The sequence below is a fragment of the Saimiri boliviensis genome (genome assembly GCF_048565385.1).
Source record: "Saimiri boliviensis isolate mSaiBol1 chromosome 12 unlocalized genomic scaffold, mSaiBol1.pri SUPER_12_unloc_1, whole genome shotgun sequence".
Classification (NCBI taxonomy): Eukaryota; Metazoa; Chordata; class Mammalia; order Primates; family Cebidae; genus Saimiri; species Saimiri boliviensis.
The window spans coordinates 235,358-261,246 of NW_027412497.1; the positions used below are offsets into that span (position 1 = coordinate 235,358).

A 25,889-nucleotide genomic window follows, 5' to 3' on the forward strand; every position below is an offset into this window, starting at 1 on the left:
TCTGCCCTTTGCCTCCCCAAATGTGGGGCCCTTTGCTGAGCAGCTGAGCAATGACCACGTAGCTCAGCATGTAAGTACATGTGCTCTGGAGGAAGGGCGTGTGGGTTTGAATCCCAGCTCAGCCACGTCTTGGCTGTGCTGCTCTGTGTGTAACCTCCTAAGGAAAAGCCATCCCACTTCGTGGGGAGCCTGGCACACAGAAAGTGCTTAGGCACTGGTGGGGCTTTTGCCATCTTCAGCCTTATCTCAGTTGACCTTCCCAGTAAGAGAGCCCAGCCAAAGATGGTTCATCTCACTTTAGGCAGGTAAACTGAGGCAGAGAGCAGAGGGCCCTGACACCCAAGCCTGGTTTCCAGTGATCTCACTGGGGAGCTGGAGGTTTGGGGCAGGGGGTAGGGTAGTTCTGTGACTGACTGAGGGTGGGTCACAGCCCCCATGCACAGCAATCCAGAGCTGGGCCTGACTGGCTGAAATGGCCCTCAGGGACTGGGGCCTTGCCCTGTGTCTGGGAGGAGCTGGGGAGAGGTCAGGGACTTGCCTTCAGCCTTTGGTCTTATGCGACCATGGCAGAGAAACCCACATAGCTGGGTTCCCAGCTCCTGGATGGTGATGGTCGGAGAAGGGATGGAATTTCCAGAAGGGTCTTCTTTGGAGCCCCTACATTTCTGAAACTGTTACACACCCTGACCCTCCAGCTCTGAACCTGAGAGCAGAGGTTCAGGCTCGGAAAATGGGGGACAAAGCAGAAGGGTGGGAGCTGAGGGGGGTGGTGGGGCTGAGCCAGCCCCAGGGTTTAGAGCCCAGAGCTCAGCCCCTCCTGCCTCCGCTGTGGGCGGGGAATGGGAGGTGAATGTGTTGGGAGGAGTCCAGAGGAGGAGAGAAGGCAGTGGGTCGGAGGGCGTTGAAATCGTCCTTCTGGAGTTTCCTGTGACGTCGGCCTGGGCCTGAGCTAATCGCTGGGCTCCTGTCCCTTTTTCCCCTCTCCACACGCCAGTGAGCCAGAGCCCACTTGGCCCACAGCAATACATTTTATTCACCAAACGTATAGCTGAGGGGCCGGCAGTCCCAGTCCCGCCTGGGAGGAACCAGTTGTAAGGGGCTAGAGGGACTTTTGTAGGATGCCCGGAGTTGGGGAGTCGTGGGGAGCCAGTGGTAGAAGCCAGCACAGGGCCTTACTAGTTTTGTGCCCCTGGGGAGGACACTTAACCACATCTCAATATGAACCCAGCTGTTTGGAGCGAGAGGCCTGGGGAGGCAGTGTGGGCTGCGGGAAAACCCAGCCAGACTGGGAGTCCAGGGCTGGAGTCTCTCTGGGCCTTGGTTTCTCCGTCTGGAGTGTTGGAGGGTCCTTTGAGATATGAGACAGGAAACGCAGAAGTAAGGGCTGATGCTCGAGATCCTTGTAGATCAGGGGCCTCAGGTTGCTTAGTCTGGCATTCCCCACCCCCCAGGCATTCCCCACCCTTCTCTTGGCACCTGTAGCCCTGGCACCAAGCTGCCTGCTGGCTCTGAGCCCATGAAGGAACCAACACCTTTGCTGTTCCCCGGGTCTCCCATTCCCTCTATTTGCTTTAACATGACCATCTATGGTTTCCATAGGACTTGAAGCCCTGTCACTCCATTCCATGCTCAGAACAATTCCCATGAGGTTGGAACTGCTATTGTTCCTGATTCCAGATGAAGCTGAAGCTCAAGAGAGGTTACGTGTCCTCCCCAGGGTCTCAGAGCTAGTAAGGGCAAAGCAGGACTGGACCTCAGACCTTTAGATTAGAATTCTTAGCATTTCCATCGTGAATTTCAGGTAATTACTATGTCCCATGTCATGTCCTGTGGCACCAGTCTTGGGGCATTGAGAGACTCTTTTTTTTTTGAGACGGAGTTTCGCTCTTGTTACCCAGGCTGGAGTGCAATGGCGCGATCTCAGCTCACCGCAACCTCCGCCTCCTGGGTTCAGGCAATTCTCCTGCCTCAGCCTCCTGAGTAGCTGGGATTACAGGCACGTGCCACCATGCCCAGCTAATTTTTTGCACTTTTAGTAGAGACGGGGTTTCACCATGTTGACCAGGATGGTCTCGATCTCTCGACCTCGTGATCCACCCGCCTCGGCCTCCCAAAGTGCTGGGATTACAGGCTTGAGCCACCGCGCCCGGCCTTGAGAGACTCTTGTTCAAGGCACATGGTTTGGTTGGGGAGCAATGCCCAGCATGAAATCCAGGAGGGAAGGGGGGAGAGGGAACAGCGATGGAGAGCCTCCTGGAGGGCAGAGATGCTTGGGGAGAATCGGGATTGGTAGAGAGAAGGAAAAGCCTTCCAGCAGGGGGCAGCAGCGAGAGCAAAGGCTTGGAAAGTGAGACGCTGCATGGAGCCGTGGTGTTGGGTGTTGGCGCCTAGTGGGTGCTTGATACACGTGTGTTGAATCATTAAATGTTGTATGGAATGGTGGCGTGGGGGATGGGGATCAAGGAACTCGGGGAGCTCAGATTGGCAAGAAAGACTGAACTTGAATTTGGTCTTTATTCCATAGGCAGCAGGGAGCCATGGAAGGCTTTGGAGCATGGGACTGACTTGGCAAAAGCCTAGTTGAGAATTTCAGTTGGCAGCCAGGGTCCCATCCAGGTGGTAGCTGGAGGAATGCAGATGTGAGGCAAGGTGGGGCAGGGGTCCAGGGGACTCCCGGGGCCCCAGCAGGTCCAGCCAGGGGCTCTGTAATAAAGCACAAGGGTCTACCCCTGGATGAGACTCATGCAAAGACCCCTTACAACCTAGGAGAGGCTCTGCTGTTTAGAAGAGGTACAGCCCTTCTCCATGCTCCTGCCAAGCACGCCTCATCTAAAGACACCAGACTCCCTCCACTGCCCCCTCCCCACTCAGGCTGACTCCTCCAGCCCCCAGTTCTGCAGGCCTTGGCTGGGAGGGGATCCAGAGTGGCCTCTGTGGGATGACATCACCGCCCACCGCCTGCCTGGCCTGCAAGTGGTTTCTCATCTGGATACCTGCTCGCAGCTCCTGCCCGCCCAGCTGCCCTGGCCAGGGAACACCCTAGGAGGCAGCTGCCAGAGGGAAGAGCTGAGAGCTGCCTGCGCCGTGGGGGGAGTCGGGGGGGGCAGCCAGAAAGACAGTGTCCATGTCCATCCCACAGCTTTTGGAGTAGCTCCTGAGAGGGGTCGTAGCCTGCCTATGCCTTCCAATGCCTAGAGAATGTTTCCTTACCTCTTCTACCTGTCCCAGGAAGCTCAGGCCAATTTTCCAGGAAGATGGTGGGGGAAGGGGTGTGGGAGTGTGGGGTTAAACCTTGCCTCAGATTTTCTTGGCTTGAATTAAAATGAGCTGATGTCTGTCTACTCCCCAGCACCTCCAAACATCTGACCACAAAGCTGGGGCTCCTTGTTCCTCTTACCTCAGTTTCCCCATCTCCCTCTGAGTTTGGCTTTCTCATTTTCCCATATTTCAGAGTCGAGGTATTCATACTGATTTCACAAACCAGCAAGTCCCTCTGTTCATCTCTCTGCCAGTTCATGTGTTTCACCTGTTCATTTCACACTTACTGAGTGCCTGCCACCTAACAGGCACTGTGGTCTGATCCCGGCTACTTGGGAGGCTGGAGAATAGCTTGAACTAGGGGCGGACGGTGCAGTGAGTCAAGATTACACCATTGCACTCCAGCCTGGGCGACAGAGCAAGACTCCATCTCAAAAAAAAAAAAAAAAAAAAAAAAGGAAACCCATACTCTAGTTTTATTAAGCAGCAGCTGTGTCCCAGGTATCTGGGATGTAATGGGCCCTTCCCTGGGGACCAGGCACTGGCGGCCCACTGTAGGCCACGTATAATGCGGAAGATGATAGGTAGTGGTGTCAGCTGGGCTTTGTGTGACCTTACGGAAGTCACTTACCCTTGTGAGGCTTGGTTTGCCCGTGTGTAAAATGGGGCCATCACAGGACCTACTGCCCGGGGTTGCTCCGAGGACTGGATGAGACAGCTGGATTCTGTGGGATGCCTCAGAGTCAGCACTGATGGAGGCTCGTTGTCACTCTTGCTGTGATCTGGGCACACTCAGGGCTGGCAAGCTCTCTAACCCGCCACAGAAGTCTCTCTTCTTCTGTTTGTTGCTGGAGCCTTTCTTTCCCACTCTTCTCACCCAGTGCCCCCACACTGGGAAAGGCGCCCCCGTTTCTCGCAGGGCAGAGATGGCTCTTTCTGTGCCGGGTGTGTTAAGAAGTGCTGTTGGCCACAGAGGCTCCAGGCACGGAACAGGCACTGCCATCCTCCCGGGGGCACAGTGGGAGGCAGTCGGTCAGCGCAGCCCCCCGCGCTGCCTCTGCCCAGCTGGCAGGGGCAGGCACAGAAGCTGCCACGCCTGAGTACAGAGGTGGAGCAGGCCCTGCTGCCCAGCTGTTGGTTGCATTTCTGTCTGAAATTCAATCCCGGCTTTAGAGGGGCTGCCCGGGATTGTGCTCGTGCGAACCCTCAGTTGCAGTAGGGTCCCTTCTGCTTCTCCAAAGGGCCGAGATGGGCCTGCAGGGCCCACACCTCATGGGAGAAAATGGCCGGGGGCAGTGGGGTTGGTTTCCCTGGAAGGAGGCCTCCCCTTGGGATTTCACAAAGTTGTGTGGCCATTGCCGTCTGCCCTAGGTTGGAGGGAACCTCCCCCGCAGAAGGACACAAAGATCTAAGAAGTGTTTCTTGCTCCTGGTTGCACGCAAGCACCATAGGGACAGAGGGGATGTCCAAAAATTACTCCCGCCTGGGTCCCAGACCAAAGAAACCTGTCTCTGGAGCCCAGCACCAGTAGGTTTAAAAAGCTCCCCAGGTGATTCTGTGCTACCAAGTTGAGGATCATTGTGCTAGAAGAACCTGACTGATGGAAACAAATCAGAGGCAATTATTCTGCAGTGGAAAGACAGATGGGCTTGAGCCCGAACAAAATCATTCCGAACGAATGTGATGCTCGTCATCGCAGCTGTGGGAGCTGGAGTGGTCTCTTGCCTGCTCTGGGCCTCTGATTGGTCTTTTGTGAAATGGGAAGATAAGGGGGGGTGTTGTGAGCACGAAGTGGGGTGGTTAATGTGCCTGGCACATCACATTTGCCAAGTCAGACTCAGGTGTGGGGGGAATGTGGCTGTAGGCTGAGGTGACAAGGGGGATGGGTGGCGCTTGGAGATGCTCAGCCACTTTTGTAGCCAGGCTAGTGATATGAAGCCCACTAGCCTTCAAGGAGATTGGCAGACATGTAATTTAAGTATGCCAGTTGCAGTGGCTCGTGTCTGTAATCACAGCCCTTTGAGAGGCCAAGGCAGGAGGATCACTTGAGCCCAGGAGTTCAAGACCAGCCTGGGCAACAAAGTGAGACCTCATCTCTAAAAAAAATTAAAAAAAAAAAACTAACCAGGTATGGTGGTATGTGCCTTTGGTCCCAGCTACATGAGAGGCTGAGGTGGCAAGATTGCTTGAACCCTGGAGGTCAAGGCTGCAGTGACCCATGATTGTACCACTGCACTCTAGCCTGGGCAACAAAGAGAGACCCTGTCTCAAAAAAAAAAGTGTACTAGGAATTCTCTTTGGGCTAGGGGTGGTCTCGGAAGGCTTTCTATAGGAGGTGACTAGTCCCTCTCTGGCTAGCGAATCCTTTTCGCTCCTAGCTAAAAACATATCATGTTTTAGGTGTCTTATCCCCACCCCCACCCTAATAATGATGATGAAAGAGTTGAAGTGCAGAAATTTAAGCAACATCCAATGCCACACAGCTAGGAAGCTAAGACAGCACCAGGCCTGTCTGCCTTCCTGCCTGGTGCCCGCTAAGCGAATGTCACGCTGGTCCGGTGGTAGGAGGACAGAGAAGCTGCTTGCTCCTGGGGGTCTGCCTGCCCTCCCTCCGCTACACCCAGCTTTTGACCCCTCAGGCCCCTCAAACTGCCAGGAGCCTGACCACAAGCCCCGGCACTGAAAGGCAGAGGGAAACTGAGTCAGTCTCTGCAGCCAGAGGGCCCTCTCTGGAAGCAGGGCTGGGGGCAGGCCTGAGTCTGGTCTGACTGCACCTGGCCTGGGCTGAGTGGCAACGCCTGGGTGAGCCCATGGGGCAGGAACCGAGCGAACTTGAGGAAAAGTTGGCGGGGGGCGGGCTGGGCTCGCCAGCCGCTGGCGCGCGCGGGGACTTTCTTCTTGGGTTTCAAGTAAACAGTCTGGGCCTCCTCCCCCTCCCCTGCCTCCACCCCCGGCTCCTCATTCGATGGGTCTCATGTGTTTCTATTTAAGGGTTGCGAGTAAACCCCAGTGATTGGCGGCCTCAAACCCTCTTGACTCCTCGCCTGGGCCTGGGCCGCGGAGAAGCTCTCTCCCGCTCTCTCCTCTCCCTCTCCCGCCCGAGGGAGCAGGGCTGCCTTTTCTCTCGGGTTTGCAGGGGTTGGGGGCAGAGGCTGGAGCCTCCTGCTTGCCTTTCCTTTGCCTCTGGCCTCAGCCCTCATGGGCCGCCCACCCCCTGGCTCGCTGCCCTCCCCAGTGCCCCTGCCGGCCGGAGAGGGAGGCCGGAGAGACCCCGTTGGCCCCAGGCCTCCCCGTGGGCTCCCTCATGCCGGGCTGTGACTAACTCATCGCAGCACAAGGCTTCTTCCTGAGCTTCCTCGGTCTCCGCCTCCGCCTCCGCCGTCCCTCCTTCTCCTGCCCGTCCCCTCCCCGGCCCCCTGGCTCCCCATGTCCCCCGGTCCCCGCGGTGCAGCGGGCCGGTGTGGGGCCTTGCTATATGGCCTGTCCTTGGCGTCCTGTGAGCTTCGAGCCCCGGCTGCGGGCTGCTCCTGCGAGCGGCACTGGCGACAGAGCAGCCTCCCCCGAGGAGGCCGATGGACAGGGGGCGCCCCGGCCGCGGGGCCATGGCCGGCCGCTGGCTCACCGCGTGCTTTCTGCCCTCGCCAGGTGCCGACGCCACCGCCGAGCCCATGATCCTGGAACAGTACGTGGTGGTGTCCAACTATAAGAAGCAGGAGAACTCGGAGCTGAGCCTCCAGGCCGGGGAGGTGGTGGATGTCATCGAGAAGAACGAGAGCGGTGAGTGCCCTGGCCGTCGGCTGTCCACTGGGGTTCCGGTCGGGCCCCCCGGCCAGGCTGGGTTTTGTTCCTGCCTCCCTCCTCCCCCACCGCTGCAGCTATACGTTATTTCCATCTGGCAGAGAGAGGGCCGAGGCGGCTGAAGTTTCCCCCTGTTGGTTTGGGCGGCAGGCCAGCAGTTTGCCTGGTGGTGGAAGAATGTCTCCCCGGCTCGGGGTAATGAACCGGCCTTTGCTAATGCAGGGCCAGGCGCAGCACGGGAGTAAGCGGCCAGCCCTGATGGGGTCCCGTGCCCTCGGAAGACCGGGGGGCGGGAGCTCTCAGCTCAGGGATGCCCAACAACAGCACCCCCACAGGCCATGTTCCAAGCCAGGGTCCAGGCAGGGGGCAGGGCACACAGTGGGGGTCCAGGGTCCCTGGCTGGCCAGGCCTGGGGGAGTTGGCTGGGGTCTGGTTGGGGAGCTGACTGCCCCCTGCCGAGCTGGAGGCCCTGGGGCCTGGGAAGTAAGCCCAGTGAGGGGATTGCAGCCACGCCCAGGCCAGGCAGGGTCCTGCATTGACAGGGGCCGTGCTGACAGCTGCCCGGGGCTGCTGGTTCTTGGGGTGCCACGGAGGGGGCAAGGTACCTTGGTGTCCCTGGCAGCAGGAGTCATGGCAGGTGGGGAGAGGACAGCCAAGCCCGTCAGTCCAGGCCCGTTTGGTCCCCTGACAGCCCGAGATGGAACTGGAGCCCAGGACATCCATCGCCCACAGCCTCCTGGGGCTTGCACTGGTTTCTGGGGGGGTTTTGTTTCGGTTTCGGTTTGCTGCGGGGAAGGCCCCTGTGTCTGGAGCCTTCCTGAATGGTGTTTGGTGGATACTTCCGGAGGGGAGGGGCATGTTCTCCTCGCCTAGCCCCACTCTGTGCCTTTCCAGTGTTTAAACCCGGAAAGGAAAGGCGAAGTGAAGGAGGCAGTGCCCGCTCTGTAGAGACAGGAACGGAGGCACAGGCAGGCTGAGCGGAAGCGAGTCTTCTGAGGGCCGAGGCATCACTCCTGTGCCTCCAGGTGGCCAGGAGCTGTGGAAATGCTGAGGAAATCCCAGCGGGCCTCCTGGGGGAGGTGGGTGCAGGAGAACAGGGGTGTGATATGCTCACAGGCCTGACTCGTGGCCCTCCTGCTCTGAGGTCTTTGCAGGACCTGCTCCCCTCTCAGGTCAGGCCGTAGCTGCCCTTGTGCCTGATATCATCACCAAGGTGGTCAGCAGCAGCAGTTCCCCCCACCTCCCGCACCCCGCAGAGCCATGTCCCTGCTATGAGGCCTCAACCGTCCGTCCCAGGTGCCCACACTGGGCTCCTCCCTGCGCGGCTTTGTCCCCAGCCTTTTTCATGCTCATGGTGCCACCACCTTGCCTCCAAAGCAAGCTGGTGATATCAGGGGTCTAGCTCTGGAAACCCCCAGCACCCAAGTAATGGATCTCTAATGGTGGCATGGGAGACCTCAGGTGAGGGAGATGTTTGTTGCAGAGCTTGCATCAGGAAAAGTGGTTGGTTCCTCTCAGAACTTCTGGTTAGGGATAGTCCTTCCACCATGCCTGCCTGTCACACCATAGCTGTTAACCCTTGAGCGGCAGGAGGTAGTGAGCCCCCATGTCTTTGGGGGCCGCCAGCCACTGGCCAGGGTGGCTGAAGAGGAGACGGCACACGAGAGGAAGTTACCCTGCTGGAAATCCCAGGATTCCCAGGGCATGTGTGCCTTCTCCCCTCCTAGCCCATCTCCAGGACCCTAGGACACTGGAGTCCTGCCTAGGATTGGGTGAAGGAGCCCTGACAAGTGCTCTCCTGAGGAGCTGCTGATGGCTGTGAGAGGTGGCCCAGGCACCCCAGATCCCCATGGCCACCTGTGGCCAGAGCCGGCCAGTCTGACACACAGACTGTCCAAGGGAGCTACTGTTCTTAGAAGCCACATTCTAGCTGCCACTGCCTGCTGGGGGCTTCAGGTCCCTTAGCTTCTCTGGGCCTCAGTTATTCCTTCCATAAAATAGAAGTAACCTTGTGGTTGGTTGGAAGCAGGGGCTGGAGCAAGTGACCTCCCTGAACGTCTCTCAGGTGAACTCCGAAGCTGGAAGTCTTGGTGGGACCCTGAGTGTCAGGTAGAAAGAGCTTCCCTGAACATGGCTTTTCTGTTTCTGGGAGTTTTGTATCGTTGCCCTTGATGGAGGCAGCTGCTCAGCTGCAGATGTTTGCACAGGACCTGGAGTGCCCGTGCCTGCCTATTCAAACCCATCTGTCGCTATCTCCCAGGAGGCCTGGAGTACACAACCAGCCTAACCAGAGAAACAAAGCAGGTGGAGGGAGAAGGGAAGAGGGCCAAACTGCACATCTCTGGGAGGGTGGTTTCCCAGTTCAGGGGAGCTGCAGGCCTGATGGCGGTGCAGAGGAGGCATCTTGTGCATCCTGCAAGCTGGCTTTGGAAGGAGTGGTGAGTGAGGTTTTTGAACTTGGGAACAAAGACCCCATTGTGATGCCTTTGACCTTGGGACACAGTGGGTGTGTTGAGGCATTTCCATTTGCATTGTTGGGCAGTGGCCTGCCTGCACCATCGCCGCCTCCCTGAGCCTGGCCTTGCCCACAGGGTGCCAGGACTCTGCCTGTGTCCCCCCTCACTTGGCTGGGAGTGCCTCAAGCAGAGTGTCCACAGGGGTACCCAGCCACCTCTGGCTCTGCCTGCTCATCAGAGCCCCTCTGTGGTCTCATTGGTCTAAAGAGAGATGTGCATGGAAGATGATTTTGAGTCTGTAAACACCAGGTGGCAGGCTACAGGCTTCACACACATCATTCTGTTGGGATATCATGGAACAATGCCACGCAGTAGAAGGCAGTTTAACCAATCTGTGGCTGAGGTAATAGGTTAAGAGGTTAAGTAATTTCTTTAGAGTCCAAGAGCTAAGATCTCTCCCCTCACCAGAGGCCATGCGGGGAGGCTGAGAATGGGCCCATCCCCAGTGGGAAGGGTGGAAGTCCAAGTTGGCAATGCTGCAGGTTGAGGTAAGATGGCTGCAGAGCTCCCTGGAACATCTGTGGGGAAGCTCGTCTCTGCATCCCTCCTTCCAGCTAGTAGGAATTCATGTTGTTCATTGATCCATTGAACTTGGGAACAGGAAACAGCTGAAAGGATCTGAGGAAGGTAATGTGTACCTGGGACTGAGGACAAGCCTATCCCAGAGAACAGGAGTCAAAGAAACCCAAAGTGGGACTTGAGAAGCTTTGAGGAAAGCATTTGTGATCAAGCAGTGGGTCTAAGGCCAGACCAGAAAAGGACTCTTTCTCCATTGATCAACAGGGACACATAGAGCAGAAAGATTCATAGCTTTGGTAGCTTTGCCACCCAGCAAGTCATACCAGGGCATGCAGCCGCCATTGTTACTTTGTCTTTGGAAACTCCTCTACCGTTGACATAAGCAGCAGTGCCTGAGATGCCTCCTCTGTAAGACATTCATTTGCCTCAAAGACGGCATTGGCTTCCCTCTGCAGCAGGCATAATTTCTGGCAGCTTGGTGACATCATGGTGCTGGTCACTCTGATTTCTGTGTTGAGCAAAGCTGCCTCCAACTTCCTAGGATTGTTTCTTCCTCCTCAGGACTGCTGACCAGGGGAGAAAGTGGGGAGATGAGTCAACAAAATTTTTCCTGCCTTACCTTTCCTTCTCTGAGTCTTTGCTTACTTCCTGGCACCGGCATGATGCATTGGGAGTTCTTATACTTCCATGGAAGCAAGGAATTTGAGGCTCCTAGTCCATCATTTTTTTTTTTTTTTTTTTTTTTTAAACAAGTGAGAAAACCGAGCCCTGGGAAGAATTTGAGAATCTTCACTTCTCTCCAGGGTTAGTGCTTTAGTCCCAGTTGAGTTGTGAGCAGCGGACAGAAATTCACTCAGACTTTCTCAAGAAATTATTGAAGCAATAAAGGAAAATCTCACCAAACCCAGGGGTGAGAGGTAAATCAGCCTCAGGAGGCTGGTACTAGGAACCAAAAGTCAACACGAGCCAAAGCAGTTTCTCTGTCTGTCTTACTTAACCGTACAGATTTTTTTTTTTTTTTTAAAACAGGGCTTCACTCTTGTTGTCCAGGCTGAAGTGCAGTGGCGTGATCTCAGCTCACTGCAGCCTCTGCCTCCTGGGTCAAGTGATTCTCCTGCCTCAGGCTCCCAAGTAGTTGGGATTACAGGTGCCTGCTACCACGGCTGGCTAATTTTGGTATTTTTAGTAGAAATAGGGTTTTACTGTGTTGGCCAGGCTGGTCTCAAACTCCTGACTCAGGCAATCCGCCCGCCTCCAACTCCCAAGGGGCTTTGATTACAGGTGTGAGCCACTGCGCCCAACTGTCATGACAATTTAAAGCATAGCTGTGCTCTTGTAACTGCAGACCAGCCTGCCTTCCCCTCTCGTCCGACCATGATGACAGCTTGCTTGAGTGGTATTGGTTTCTCAAGACCAGATCTGCATGCTTTTCAGTTGAGATCTCTCTCAGTAACTGAGTTTGACCTCTGGTTCTTCGAGTTCAAAATTCAAAGTTTGAGTCTGATTGTTTCCTCGCTAGTCAATGGATTGGCAAGCCTTAGACTGCGTGTCCAGCCCTGGGCCGATAGACTGTATCCCGGAGAAACATCACAGGGTATAAACATGGTTAACTAATCAACCTCTTCGGCAGAGGCTGTTGGTAGGTAGATCTTTAAAGAAAAGTTACCCCAAAACATGGTGGCGGCGATCATTTGTTCAGTAACTGTGCATGTGGTAGAGAGGGTCAAGAATCCGGAATTCCAATACGGGGTTTAACATCTAAGGCTAGACTGTGTGATGTAAGTAGAAATCAATTTGTTTTCTGATGGGTAAGAGGGGGTTGTGATACATACCACATGGACTTCTGTAAGGATGAAGTACATTGTGCATAGGAGTGGTTCATGTATTCACTCATTTACTCACAGTTCTTGAATAATTGAACACTCTGTGCTAATTATGTATATATCCATAAGGTTCCTGCCTTTATGGAGCTTAGAGTCTAGTTGTTGTGCTCATTCTGGTAGACTGTATTGTGAGCCTGGGATAGCCTTACGCACTTTGCATTGTCTTTTTCTTTCCTTTTTTTATTTTTATTTTTATTATTTTTTTTTTTTGGAAACAGGGTCTTGTTCTGTCACCCAGGCTGGAGTACAGTGGTGCAATCTCGGTTCACTGCAACCCCTGCCTCCCAGATTCCAGTGATTCTCCCAGCTCAGCCTCCCAAGTAACTGGGATTACAGGTGTGCCCCACCATGCCTGCCTGATTTTTTGTGTGTGTTTTCAGCAGAGATGGGGTTTCTCCATGTTGGTCAGGCTGGTCTTGAACTCCGGCCTCAAATGAGCCACCAAGCCCGGCCTGCATTGTCTTAAATGGATTTTATGTGTATCTTCTATCTACATCTTGCTTAGATTCTGTGCCTACTATGTAACCACCTGATTACTATTAGAATTCAGACTTCCACATTAGCCTGCTCCTGGAAAAGAAGTGTCTCATCAAAGATAGGATAGGCCGTTTCTAGAACGGCAGGTTTATTGTAGTCTGCAGTGCGGCTAACTGAACTAACATGCTTATTTCTGCAACAGTCCTTTTAAGAGTTTGGCTCCAGTGAACCAGTCCCCATTTGGATGTGGTACCACAGAGGTGGTGACTGGCCCCACAAGGTCCTTTCCCAGCCATCAGAAAGGCTTGTGCACTGACAGCTCTTCTCTTCCCAAGTGCAGCCTCTGTCAGTCTAATCAGCAGAATCCCTTCTGGCCCAAGACGGTCACTAGTGTGCAGCTGTTATCCACTTCACAGAGCGGGCTGGAGGCGAAGGGGCCCGGGAGCCTAAAGCCAGGAGCAAAAGCAGGCATGCTAGTCCAGCGTTGTGCCCTTCCACTCAGCTGTATTCACTCCAGGATCAAGATTCTTTTGAGACTGAGATTGCAGGATAGCCTAGCAGTTAGGAGGGTCATCAGTTAGGAAGGTGCGCTTCGAGTTAGAGAAGGCTGCTTTTCATCTTGATTTGATTATTTCCTGTGGTGATCCTGGGAAAGTTTCTCGGGTCCTCTCAGCATCAGTTTCCTTACCTGTAAAATGGGGATAATCGTACCCACAGCTATAGGGTTGGTATATGCTAATTGAAAAGGAATTCAGGGCCAGGCATGGTGGCTCATGCCTGTAATCCCAAAACTTTAGGAGATTGAGGTGGGAGGGTACTTAAGGCTAGGAGCCCGAGCTCAGCCTGGGCACAATAGAGAGAGAGGCCCCATCTCTACAGAGAGAGAAAAAAAAAAAGAGAGAGAATTTAAAGACAAAAGGAATTTAGTGCTTCACGCAGGGCCTGGCACACAGTGGGTGCTTGATAAGTGACAACCACTAATAAGACCACTGATTGGGACAGCTCTACCACAGATTGACCCTGGGATCTGCAGGGGGCCAGTTTCTCTCTTGGGGCCTCAATTTCCCCATCTGGTCATAGAACTGACTTGGTGCTATCTGACTGAGGACCCTCAGTCCTGAGGGTCTTCGAGGTGGCTATGGCAGCAGGGGGTTTACTGTCAGGCAGTGAGGCCAGGACAACCCATTCTGGGACCAGAATCACTCCTCTGGAGTTCTTGCTGCCCAGGTATCCTTGTCGCAGCCTAATCAACAGAATCCAGCAGGAAGAAGGGTTGGAGACAGAAATCAGGGTCCCATTGGTGGCCTCATGGGATCAGGGGGCTTTCATGACAACCCCATGCTGATGGTCCCTCGGTGACCCTGTTGCATGGTGCAGAGCTGAAGTGTCAGGGATGAAGATAAGAATAGTCAGGAAGGCTTCCCAGAGGAGTCGGAGGCATTGAGCAGGGCTAGGAGAATGAAGGGATTAGACAAGCAGAGCAGGAAGTACAGGGTGTGGTGGGGCTGCAACCGCAAAGCAGGCATCTAGGTGCCCAAGCAGAAGGAAAGTGGAAGCTGGGCAGCAGGGGTGGGAGGGTGGGGCCTCAGCAAGCTGGTGAGCAGGAGAGCCCCCTGAGAAGAGCGGGCCTGGAGGCAAGCCCTCCAGCCTGCATGAGGAGGAGGGGGGCAGGCACAGGTGTGGCACGGGCTGGGAGGCTCTGCACATAGTGCTTTCTCCTCCAGCTGGGTCGGCAGGGCCTGTGTCCGGGACCCATCCAAGGGCTGTCAGTGCCGAGTGCTGCCAGCTACCTGTGTGGAGCCAGCTGCCAGGCAGGCAGGTGGGGCAGTGAGCACAGCGGGGGGCTCCCTCCACCACACCGTCACCCTGCCCAGGTTGGTCAGACCTTGTGTCCAGATGCTGTGGCCTAACTCTGTGGACGTATTGCCTCTGTGGAAGTACTGTGTTCCACAGTCCTCCAAGGCCATTTTTCTTGAAGAGTTATTTCTCAGCAAAATATGTGGGTCAGTGGTGTCCTCGGTGTGGCATGCAGCCCTGGAAATCCAGCAGAAGTACCAGAGTGACAGCCGCTGCTCACCCCGGTTGTAGCCTCAGGGCAACACCTGGCTGCCTTCCCTCTGGGGGACCAACAGGTTTCCACTGACTGCATCAGTGAGCAGCTCCAAAATGTTACTTTTCCAAGTTTGAACACCAGGGGCTGGTGAGGCCAGTCTTCCAATGGCTGGTTGGTTGGTCATCACAAGTCTGTGTGAGTGACTAAGTGTCAGGCTGGAATCCAGAAGTGACAGAGGCCAACAAAGCCCTCATGGGGCTCAAATATTGTGAAGAGGCATGTAACAAACCAGGGAAGTAATTCTAGGTGTTGACAAGTACAAGTCAGGAAACAAGCAGGCACTGTGGAGAGGTCAGCAGGGATGGGGCGGGGATGTGGGCAGGAAAGACGCCATCGAGGTGTTGTTAAAGCTGGGGACAGGTGGGCCTTGGTGAATGGAGGGAACAGCAGAATGCCCAGTGATTCTGGGGGGGCAGGAGTGAGCAAGGGCAGAGACGGGTACTGTGCCAAGGGGTGTTGTTCTAGCTATAGCTGTCACTGCACACCTATTCGGAGCCCTGCAGCAGAACTGACAGAGGTGACTTGCCTCCCCTGACCCAGGTGTACCTTTGCACAGGTGCCCTGTGAGTGGGCAGCCCTGGAGACCCTCTGTCTGCCCCCAACACACAGACACCGCCTTTGTCCCCAGTAGAAATGACAGGTCTAACCCCCCTCCCCAGCTGAAGTGCAGGGAAAAGATCACCACACACATTTTCTCCCCTGCTGCATAACAGATTTCGGCAAAGTGTAAAGCAGACGCTTTCTGGGGAGTATAATTTGTTAGGACCTCGGGTAATTTGGGTTGAAAAATTGCCCCTTCCTCATTCTCTCCCCAGCTTACCCTGCGGCCATGTGATATTACACCCTTCAGCAGCTGGGTTTTCCATAATTGTTCTGGTGGGAGCAGGGAGGCCGCCCTCATCCCTCTCAGCATCTTTTCAGATTCCATAACCTCATCCTCTGGGTTTCCAGTGCTGACCTAGAATCCTGGCCTGGTTGTGGGGGTGTAGCTGGGGTGACCCAGTTAACCTCGATGGCCTACAAAGTCTGGGGGAGCCAGGACTCAGCAGGGCTCCCCATCCTGGGAGCTGAGCTGTGGAATCTCAGGAAACAGAGGGAAGCTTCTGGCTCATAGAACCCTGTTTCCCTGTTTGAATATGCCATGCATGATTATTGTTGGGTTTGTTTCATCTGAGTGTCTCAGCCCCGGCTCCACGCTCCGCTTCTTAGCTGGGCATCTCTCAGGCTCAGGCTAAAGTTCATTTGCCTCCCCTAAGTTTTTATTGGATCGGATTGTGGGGAAGTGACCCAGGAGCACCATGGGAAATGAGCAAAGGCCAAACTCGGAGTAAGTCTGCCAAGGACTGTCCGTAAGGCGAGTGAACTGTGGGTGGGTTTTGGGACTGGTGTGCAATAGCAGATCCCTCTCTCCTGTTGTGACGGGGCCCACTGGCAGTGCCTCAGGCTGCCCTGGGATAACCATGTTCTGGAAAGCTCTAAGGACAGTGGCCAGAAGTCTGCATGTTCTATTCTCCCAGACTCCTGGGAGGGTTATTGGGGAGGTCAAGGCCACCTAGAGAGATGCCTGCTTGTGCTAGCTAAGGTGGGTGGCCTGAGGGGGGAGCGGGGACAGATTTTGGACTTTTTAAAAAAGGTGATCTCTTATGGAATCACAATATTTTATGTTTTACAATATACAAAACCATGCAGTCTACAAAACCTCTTGGCAAGAGGCAGGATGGATATTGGCATTCTGTCTTTCCAAGGAGGAAGCTGAAGCCCAGAGAGGTGAAGCGACTTGCCCCAGGGTTGCACAGCTGGGAGGTAGGGCGTGAGCTTCAGTCATTGCTGTTTGTCCGGGGTTTGGAGATCTGGATGCCTGCATTGTAGATTTCACTTCTTTGGAAAGCCAAACTCCAGAGTGCTTCACCACTTGAGTTCCCCGGCCACAGAGCTCAGGAAAGCAGAGGTCAGTTGTGCTAAAGCCCCACTGGGGCAGGAGAAAGGCCAGGGGCAGCAAGTCAGAGGGAATCTGAAAGGGAAGAGAAGTATGTTAACTCATTTTCCCACAAGAGAGTTGAATGAGCATTCCCACTTTGGCTCACCAGGTCCTTGGGGAGGGGCGCTTGGGGAAGTCACTGGTCTGCGTGGGTGGATTGGTCTACTTACCTGGCGGGCAGCACCAAGGGTGTGAGGGTGGTGCTGGTCAGCACCCCCGCCCAAACTGCCTTCTTTCCACTACGCAGACTCATCCTGGCCACTCCCCCAACCACAGCCCCCCAAGGGAGACCTGCCACCTGCCACCCTCCCTCTTCCCGTACCCCTACGCCAACATCCACCACATCTCAGGCCTCAGTGAAATCCTACATGCACGGGCTGCTTCCATAGGATGTGGTTTGCTCATTCAGTCCACAAACATGAGCACCTACTGTGTGCCCTGTGGTATGCCCAGCATTGGGGTGCCCGTGGACGAGAGGCAGCTGTCCCTGTCTTCCTATTGCGGCAGGTGATGGCGTCCGAGGGCTGTCTCTTTACCTGCAAGGTGAAAGCCCAGATTTAGTGAGTCATTTTCACTCTGCACCTACGGTGTGCAAGGCAGAAAGCAAGGTGTGGCTGAGGACAGGAGACAGGACTCAGAAGGATGGCCCGATCTGCTCTGGGTACTGTGAGTGTTCATGAATACTGTCAGGTTCGCTCAGAGATGGGGACGGGGTCTGGCTTGGGTGGTGGGGGAAGACTTGTGGAGAAGGTAGGCCTTGAACAAGGGGCAGGCCCCAGGCGGCTTGCAAAGCTGAAGGAGGAAGGTGCTCCAAGCAGAGTGAACCTGTATGATGCATGCAGAGGTGCGGAGGGACAAGTAGACAGGTGTGATCCGGCCACCATGCCAGGGGCTGCCTGAGAGAAGCTGGAGGAGTTGGTCAAGGGCTTTGAAGGGTCTTCAGTCTAGATGAGGAGAGCTTTTCCTCTGTTCTTCCCCACTGCGTGGAGGGGCTGAGGGAGAGCGGAGGCCTGAAAAGGGGAGCCACATGCCCAGCATCATAGCGAGTCGGAGGCAGGGCTGTGTGGCATGTCTGCAGGCTGCTGGTGTGGAGGTGGCTGTCCCTGAGGTCCAGGAGGCCTGGAGAGTGACGTGGCAGGTGCCAGGTGAGGGAGGATGGGGAGCAGGGCTCTCCAGCTGCACTGCCGCTGAGCTGCTGCTCGCCTGGCCTGGGCCCTTCAGCCTGTTAACTAGGGCTAGAGCCTGGAGCCAGGCAAAGGCATCTCCCCACCCCTGTGCATTTAAAGAGCCTTGTATTTCTAACTCCCCTCTCCTCTCCCCACAACATCAGCTTCATATGCCCCAACTGGAGAATGCAGACTCCTCCAGCTAGTAAGGCTTCTCAGGGCTGGCGTCAGGCTGGGAAAGAGGCATGGTGTGCTCCGGGGAAGGTGGGGCTGCCCTACAGCTGGCTGTGGTCCCTCCTCAGGCCCAGAGGCTCTGCCTCTTCAGCCCCTTGTGTTCCTCCCTTCCCCCAGGAAGGAGGTGAGTCGTTGTTGAGGTTGGCCAGTGTCCAGTTCTGGTGTTTCTGAACATAATGTCTTTCTCTTTTGTTTTCTGTACTTTAAGTAGCATTCTTGCAGGCCCCAGCCTTGTCTCTGCTCAGTGTGCTCACCATCTTTTGATTACAGCAGGATCTTGAGCTGCTGCAATCAGGGGGTAGCATGCAGGTGTGGAAAGGATACAGGGCTCGGTGTCTTGGACTTGAGACCACAAACCAGCACCTCCATCATTGGCTACTTGAGTCTCCCATGCCTGGTTTGGCCAAATGACCTTTCTGTGCACTGGTGGGGCTTTCTGCCAGTTCTAGACACTCACTTCTTGCTCAAGGCATTGGGTCAAGGAATAGCCACTTGGCATGGTGCTCAGAGTGTCATGTTAATGGGCAGAGCAGTGGTGTGCCATCGTGGGAGGGATGCCAGGCTTTGTGTAAGAGGAGTTCGGTCAACCCAGACTCTAAGCTCAGTTACCAAACAATAAAGTGACCTCAGACAAGCCACTTCACCTCTCTGAGCACCAGCTTTGCTCATCCACAGCACAGAGGAGTGATTAGGAGTGGAGACAATGGCCATGATTGCTTTCCAGATACCAAGCTACCCCATTCCCCTGACCATTATGCTGTTACCGAGGTGGGCAAGAAGTCAGCTTTCTCTCTCTAGTTCTGGAGCTCCTAAGATTCCCTCTTAGCCCTAGGGACCTGAAAACAAGCCAGTTTCAGCTCACAGGGAGCAGGCAAGGGGAATTTGACCATGTTGGCAACCCTTCAGCCAGCTCTTCCCCGCAGCCAAATGGGTCACTGGCTACAAACGTCCTTGGGTTTGTAATGATGATCACAGGGATCGTGGGCTACTGAACACCTTTGGAATGGGCTTTGTGAAGCCAAATGCATCACAGATTAAATTTCCGGAGAAGGAACAGCTGAGAAATAGTCTTGAGCTTCCCTGAGCCACTTCTGTGCTATGGCAGCAAAAGGGTGTGCATGTGCGTGCGAGGGGGAATGTGTGTTTTCTCTCCTAACAAAAGGGTGGGAGATAGGGCAGAAGAAAAAGACGATCTGATCTGCCTCCCTCCCTCTTGTGGTTTGCAATAGCCAGTGGCCCAGCTGGTGCTTCTCGTGGTTTTTAGGACAGTGCTAGGAACAGAAAGAATATGATGAATGTCATGGAATTTCATGATAGGAGTTTGGGGTGGCTCCCCGCCCCCACCCCCCTGCCTTTTTAAAATAAAGTAACGTTTTGAAGAGTTGCCTGGAGAACTGCTGAAAGCAGAGAGGCTGATGGACGTTTTTGGTTATGTCAGATGAGGACAAGATGATCCAAGTGAGCGAGGGTGTCTCTCCCTGTTGGCCGGGCTGCGGGGTTCCAGGGCCGCCCTGCTAGAAAGCAAGCAAAGGGCCCGTAATCGCAAACAGGCCAGGATCAGTTACAACCAGAAGTATTATTTTAGACTCTTGGCTTTGATGGGGAAGAATGCCATTTTCCTTGGCCCCCTCCCCCATCCTTCTCAATTTAAACAAGATCCATGAAAGCAGTAGCTCTGGGGCTTAAAGAGAGGCTTGGTGCAGGGATCTCAAAGGCCGAGCATTGGAGGGCTCCAGTGACCCCCACTGGTATTGGGGTGTGGATTTGCCCTACCCTTTTGCTGCCCTGTTTCTCCTTGTGTACACTGGAGAATCCTGTTTTCCCAGAGTCAGTCACTCTTGTTTATGTGGGACCTTCTCACCTGCTCACCTGTGTCGTGCCCACCAGCCTATGTCCTGGCATTCTCTGGGTGCGTGCCATGCGTCTTTCCTGCGTGGATATGTGGGTGGGAGGGAATCGGGTGGGGATAACGAAGAAGTGGCTCAGCACATTCAAGCAGACCTCAACCCCAGAAGATAACAGAATAGGAGATTCTCATCCCCTCCGCCCCCCAACCGGCTCCCACCCAACCCTGGGGGACCCTCTTCTCCTCCCCTCCCGCTGCCTTAACCAGTGCCTCCTGGGCAAGCATCTGATTGTCTCTTTCATGCTCGGGCATGAACGATGCTGCTCGGGGGCACTGGCATTGTGCGGGGTGTGCTTTCCCTGGCATTGATAACCGGAGCAGAACCAGGGGTGGCTTGACCCTCACTGCCCACCGGGTGGGATTTCATCTGGCTGCTCCTTGTAGAAGAGAGAGGACAGTTACCTCATCATCTGGGCTTTGCATGGGGAGAATGAGTGTCTGCGGTTCCTGCCTCACTGGCTCCCTCAGGAGTATTTAACCCCATTCTTCTGTTTCCAAGCACCATGTGCAGCACCGAGTGGGGCTCCATGGCCCAGGCCTCACTGCACAACCTGACATGAACCTGCCTCCTTGGATTTAGTGGGCCTCTACCTTCAGTAGAGCTAGGGCATCTTGGTGCTGACGTGCCAGCTGAGTGGGGGATTTGGACCTCAGGGGTCTGGCCCTCCACACCCTGGTCTCTCCACCCCCAAGAGGTCTTCCTACCACCTCGAGGCCCTTGAAGGAGAAAATCCACTCTAGAAGTGGTTCCAGGTTAAGGGGCTGGAATCAGAGCCAGGTTGGGGAGGAACTCTGACCCAGAGACAGGACAGTGAGATGTGGGGGGATGGAGACATCCACATCCAATCTAAGGGCCAGGCCATGCCAAAGGGGGAGCTGGAGCTGCTGCCATGATACTGTAATATTACCCACTTCCTGGGCAGTGAAGCTGTGGCTCCTCATGGCTGACAGCTGGGACTCAGCTGGGGTATCCTTGCCTGCCACAGCCAGGGTATATTTAAAGGGACAAAATATAGCCCTCCCTTATCCCCATACCTCTACCCCTGATTTCTATTATCTGGCTCTGTCCAGACCTCTGCATGAAGGCCTCTCTCCAAGGGCTCCCCAGAGGTGGTGGGAGGACCCCATGGAGGCTGAGAGATGGGGGTGTGGAGGGCAGGCCAAGCCAGTGGCTCCCCCAGCTTTCTACCCCATTCATCTGCCCTCAGGTACTGGGATCTTCCTGTTAAACAGTGGTAGGATATTGATCAAAGGCTGGGTCTTATTCAGAGTAAAGAAAACCAGAACCAAGCAAACAAGTGTGTAGTCGGGAACTAGAGATCAGACATTTGTTCATTTAGTTCACTCGTTCCCCAGCTTTTATCTCCTGCCGCACAGAGGTGAACAGTTAAGACTTGGTCCCCATCTTTATGGAGCAGGCAGTCTACAGGGGAAGCAGCCAGTTGCCTGCTCTGACCCGGCTGAGGGGACTGTGGTTGCTGGTTGGTTGTGGGACAAGGTAATGGGCTCTCTGCAGGCCCCTCCCCTATAGGTGTTGGGGTGGGAGGCAGCGGAGATTGACAGGTCGTGTGTGGGAAGAGCTGTATCACTCACTGGTATTCATGGGTGTGAGTCACCACTGCCTGACCAGTCACTGTAACTGTGGCAAGTCTCTAGAATGAGAAACCTGGTCTGGGCAGTCTGGGTGGGGGGGCGCGGTATCTGGACTAGGGGAGTATCTGGTTTGAGTGTGGCCTTTTCTCCTTGGATTGGGGTGGGATCTGCACTAGACCAATTATTGGGAACCAGGAAGGCGAGACGGGAAGGGAATGGGCTAGGAAGCCGCTCAGTGAGAGAACCTGATCTTAGGTCACCACAAACCTAGCTGAGGCCCCAGGATAGTTATCCCAGGACAAGGGGATGTAGGGCTCGAGTTAGACCCATTTGCTGCTTTCTGGAGACTTAATAACAGAAACCTATGAAACTGATGAGAAAGGTAAGAAAGAGATTATTGAAGCACCGCCTACGTGTCAGGCAGAGAACGAAACGCCTCTTTTCCTATAATTATCACCACCGCCCTGTAAAGTATGGATATCATGATGCCTATTTTACAGAGAAGAAGGCCAAGGGCCAGAGGGTTCGGGACATCCACCAGCTCTTTCCTGTACATTCTGCTGCCCCTTGGTGAATCCACTGGAGGTTTATGCCATGGTTGGGGGAGCGATTTTTGATATAGCTCTCTCCCCACTGTCCTCTGGGAGTTGGGGAGAACACATCTCTGGGGCTGCCCATTCCAGCACCCCAAGTTGCACCCAGGACAACTTTGTGCTCCCTGGATGAGAGGCAGTGGCACCAAGATTCCCAGTAGAGGCTGCAGATGCCCTGTGGGGCTGCCTTGAATGGGCTTGGGAGATGCTGCTAGTGGCACCTGCTGCATTGCTCTAGAAACAGGGGGCTGTCCCTGGTGATTAGCCAGTGGGGCCTCCCTGAGCTTTGCTCTTCCATTCCTGTAAGGCGAGAGGCCCACATGGAAATGGCCAGGTTTGGTACCCAGCAGACTACATGAGCTCTCAGGACTGGAAGTATTAGCTCACTGGATGATCCTGGGCCAATTATGCAACAAGCGACAAAAACCTTGAGTCCTTGAAGACAGATTCTCCTGGGAGAGCTAGAGGTGCTTGCTGTGAGTCATAGGCATTTCCCCAAATTGGGGAACTGGAGGAAGGAACATTGCCCAGGGGCTGAGTCACCGCACAGGTTTCTAGCAGAGCAGAAGTTCCGGGGCCCAGCAGGATGACAGAAGATGCACAGTGCTGATCCCACATCGACCCCAGGAGCCGGGCTTCAGAGAGTCTGAGCTTGACAGGATGCCAGGATGAGCAAGAGTTGGCCTTTGCCCTTAGAGAGATCTTCATCTGGCTGGGGGAGCTGGTCTAGCTTGGTCTAGCTCAGGTCAGGGTGATCGGGGAGCCCAGAGTTAGGAGAGCAGAATGCTGGCTGGCAAGGGAGTCAGGGGAATATCACAAAGTGGGTGGCTTCGAAGGATGGGGCCTGGGTACAGCAACGAATCAAAGAGATCAACACGTTTGGGGGCTTCTGAGCCCTGCTGCACATGCATTCAAAAAGCAAGCTAGAGGGCATTTCCCCCAGGCCTCAAGAAACGCCTGTGTTCAAATCCTACTCTGCACTGGCTAGCCACTCTGTGGCCAGCACGTGGCCATTCTGCTCCTGTTTCCATATCTGTAACATGGGGATGATATTTGAAACCCATGTGGCTATTGGGAAGGGCTAACTGTGAAAGAAAATTGTCAAGTGGCATATTCACCTTCCTTTCCATTTCTCTGATAGATAGGGATGGGCTACTATCCAGTCTAGGCAGTAAGTTGTATTAGGGAAAAGTTAGGAGTCTGTCAGGTTTCTGAAATTGGTTGGAATAGTAACCCCTCTGCCCTCACCAGCCTATAGCCTAGAGATTTTTTTTTAAAAAAAGATGGGGTTTCACCATGATGGCCAGGCTGGTCTTGAACTCCTGACCTCAGGTGATCCACACACCTCGGCCTCCCAAAGTGCTAGGATTACAGGCATGAGCCACCGCACCTGGCTGAGATCTTAAATACAATGATACAATTTAAAAGTGCTAATCTATTCCCTTTTCCTTTATTGTACTGTAATTTTGTGTGTGTGTGTGTACTTTAGGTTCTGGGGTACATGTGCAGATCATGCAGGATTGTTGCATAGGTACATACTTGGCAAGGTGGTTTGCTGCCTCCATCCCCCCCATCACCTGTATCTGGTATTTCTCTCCTTGTCATCCCTCCCCACCCTCCCCTAGCCCTCCCCACAACTGACAACAGTATGTGATGCTCCCCTCCCTGTGTCCACATGTTCTAATTATTCAACACCCACCTATGAGTGATAACATGTGGTGTTTGGTTTTCTGTTCTTGTGTCAGTTTGCTGAGAACGATGGTTTCCAGATCGATCCATGTCCCTATGAAGGACACGAAGTCCTCATTTTTTATAGCTGTGTACTATTCCATGGTGTATATGTGCCACATTTTTATCATCCAGTCTATCGTTGATGGACATTTGGGTTGGTTCCAGGTCTTTGCTATTGTAAATAAACAGTGCCAAAGTGAACATACGTGTGCATGTGTCTTTGTAATAGAACAATTAATAATTCTTTGGGTATATACCCAGTAATGAGATTGCTGGGTCAAATGGTATTTCTATTTCTAGGTCCTTAAGGAAATGCCACAGTCTTCCACAATGTTTGCACTAATTTGCACTCCCACCAACAGTGTAAAAGTGTTCCTATTTCTCCACATCCTCTCCAATATCTGTTGTCTCCAGATTTTTTTAATGACCGCCATTCTAACTGGTGTGAGATGGCATCTCAATTGGGTTTGATTTGCATTTCTCTAATGACTAGTGATGATGAGCATTTTTTCTTGTGTTTGTTGGTCTCATAGATGTCTTCTTTTGTAAAGTGTCTGTTCATATGCTTTGCCCACTTTTGGATGGGTTTGTTTTTTTTCTCGTAAATCTGTTTTAGTTCTTCATAAATTCTGGATGTTAGCCCTTTGTCAGATGGGTAGATTGCAAAAATTTTTGCCCATTCAGTTGGTTGCCAGTTCACTCTAATGATTGTTCCCTTTGCTGTGCAGAAGCTCTGGAGTTTAATTAGATCCCATTTGTCTATTTTGGCTTTTGTTGCCAATGCTTTTGGTGTTTTAGTCATGAAGTCCTTGCCTAGGCCTATGTCCTGAATGGTTTTGCCTAGGTTTTCATCTAGGGTTTTTATGGTGTTAGGTCTTATGTTTAGATCTTTAATCCATCTGGAGTTAATTTTAGTGTAAGGTGTCAGGAAGGGGTCCAGTTTCTGCTTTCTGCACATTGCTAGCCAGTTTTCCCAACACTATTTATTAAACAGGGAATCCTTTCCCCATTGCTTGTTTTTCTCAAGTTTGTCAAAGATCAGATGATTGTAGATGTGTGGTATTGCTTCTGAGGCCTCCGTTCTGTTCCATTGGTCTATGTCTCTGTTTTGGTACCAGTACCATGCTGTTTTGATTACTTTGGCCTTATGGTATAGTTTGAAGTCAGGCAGCATGATGCTTCCAGCTTTGTTCTTTTTGCTTAGGATTGTTTTGGCTACGCAGGCTCTCTTTTGGTTCCATATCTGTCACCCAGGCTGGAGTGCAGTGGCACGTTCATGGCTCATTGCAGCCATGACTTCCTGTACTCAAATGATCCTCCCGCCTCAGCCCTTGAGTGGCTGGGACTACAGGTTCGCATCACTATGCCCAGCTAAATTTTTTAAAATATATTTTTAGTAGAGATGAGGTTTCACCATGTTTTCTAGGCTGGTCTCAAACACCTGGACTCAAACAATTTGCTCACCTCGGCTTCCTAAAGTGCTGGGATTACAGGCGTGAGCCACTGTACCTGACATACACTTTCCAAAGCATTTTTCTCATCTATTATCTCAGAGTAACTCTGTAGGAGTAAGTAGGGAAGGTGGCTTTGTTTCCATTTTTCAAAAGAAACAATTAAGACCTCAGAGCTTGCTTGTGGCCAGGCTTGGATTTGAACAAGGGTCTGCAGATTCTTAACCCAAGGCTTCACCTGAAGCAGGATCAGTGGTTCCCAGAGAGTGGGTCTTGCAAGCATGTGCTGGGTGGACACAGCATTAAATGGCACTGAAGCCCATCATGAGAAGGCTCTTCCCTTTCACTTCTCTTTCACTCCACAATGGGTCAAGGAGGAAAATCTCCATTTGGGGCTCCTGTGTTGTTATCCTCTGTCAAACACTGGCTGATGTCATTTGTTTGACCAAGAGTAAATCTGACCCAGGCATAGAATCTTGCTAGAACTTGCCTTGATATCATGTTGAACTTCATGCCATTATTGTTTCATTGTAGGTGTTTTTCCAGAATCACCTGTCTATACCTAGGAATGCTAGTTTTCCATCCATTGTAGCATAGGAAAATGTCTTTTTCAAATACATCTTTAAGTTTTTAAAATTAAGTCAATTTGGAGGGCACGGTGGCTCACACCTGT

The 25,889-nt window shown here is 53.4% G+C and overlaps 1 protein-coding gene across 7 annotated transcripts in view; it reads left to right on the top strand.

Moving 5' to 3' along the window:
* Nucleotides 1-25,889, top strand: part of LOC141579866 (SH3 and PX domain-containing protein 2A-like) — a 267,812-nt gene that overhangs the window by 198,577 nt on the left and 43,346 nt on the right. For all 7 annotated transcript variants that reach the window (XM_074392497.1, XM_074392499.1, XM_074392495.1 and 4 more), the window contains one exon: nt 6,904-7,035. In XM_074392497.1, the coding sequence (XP_074248598.1) occupies nt 6,904-7,035 (132 nt within the window). The remainder of the gene's footprint in view (nt 1-6,903; nt 7,036-25,889) is intronic.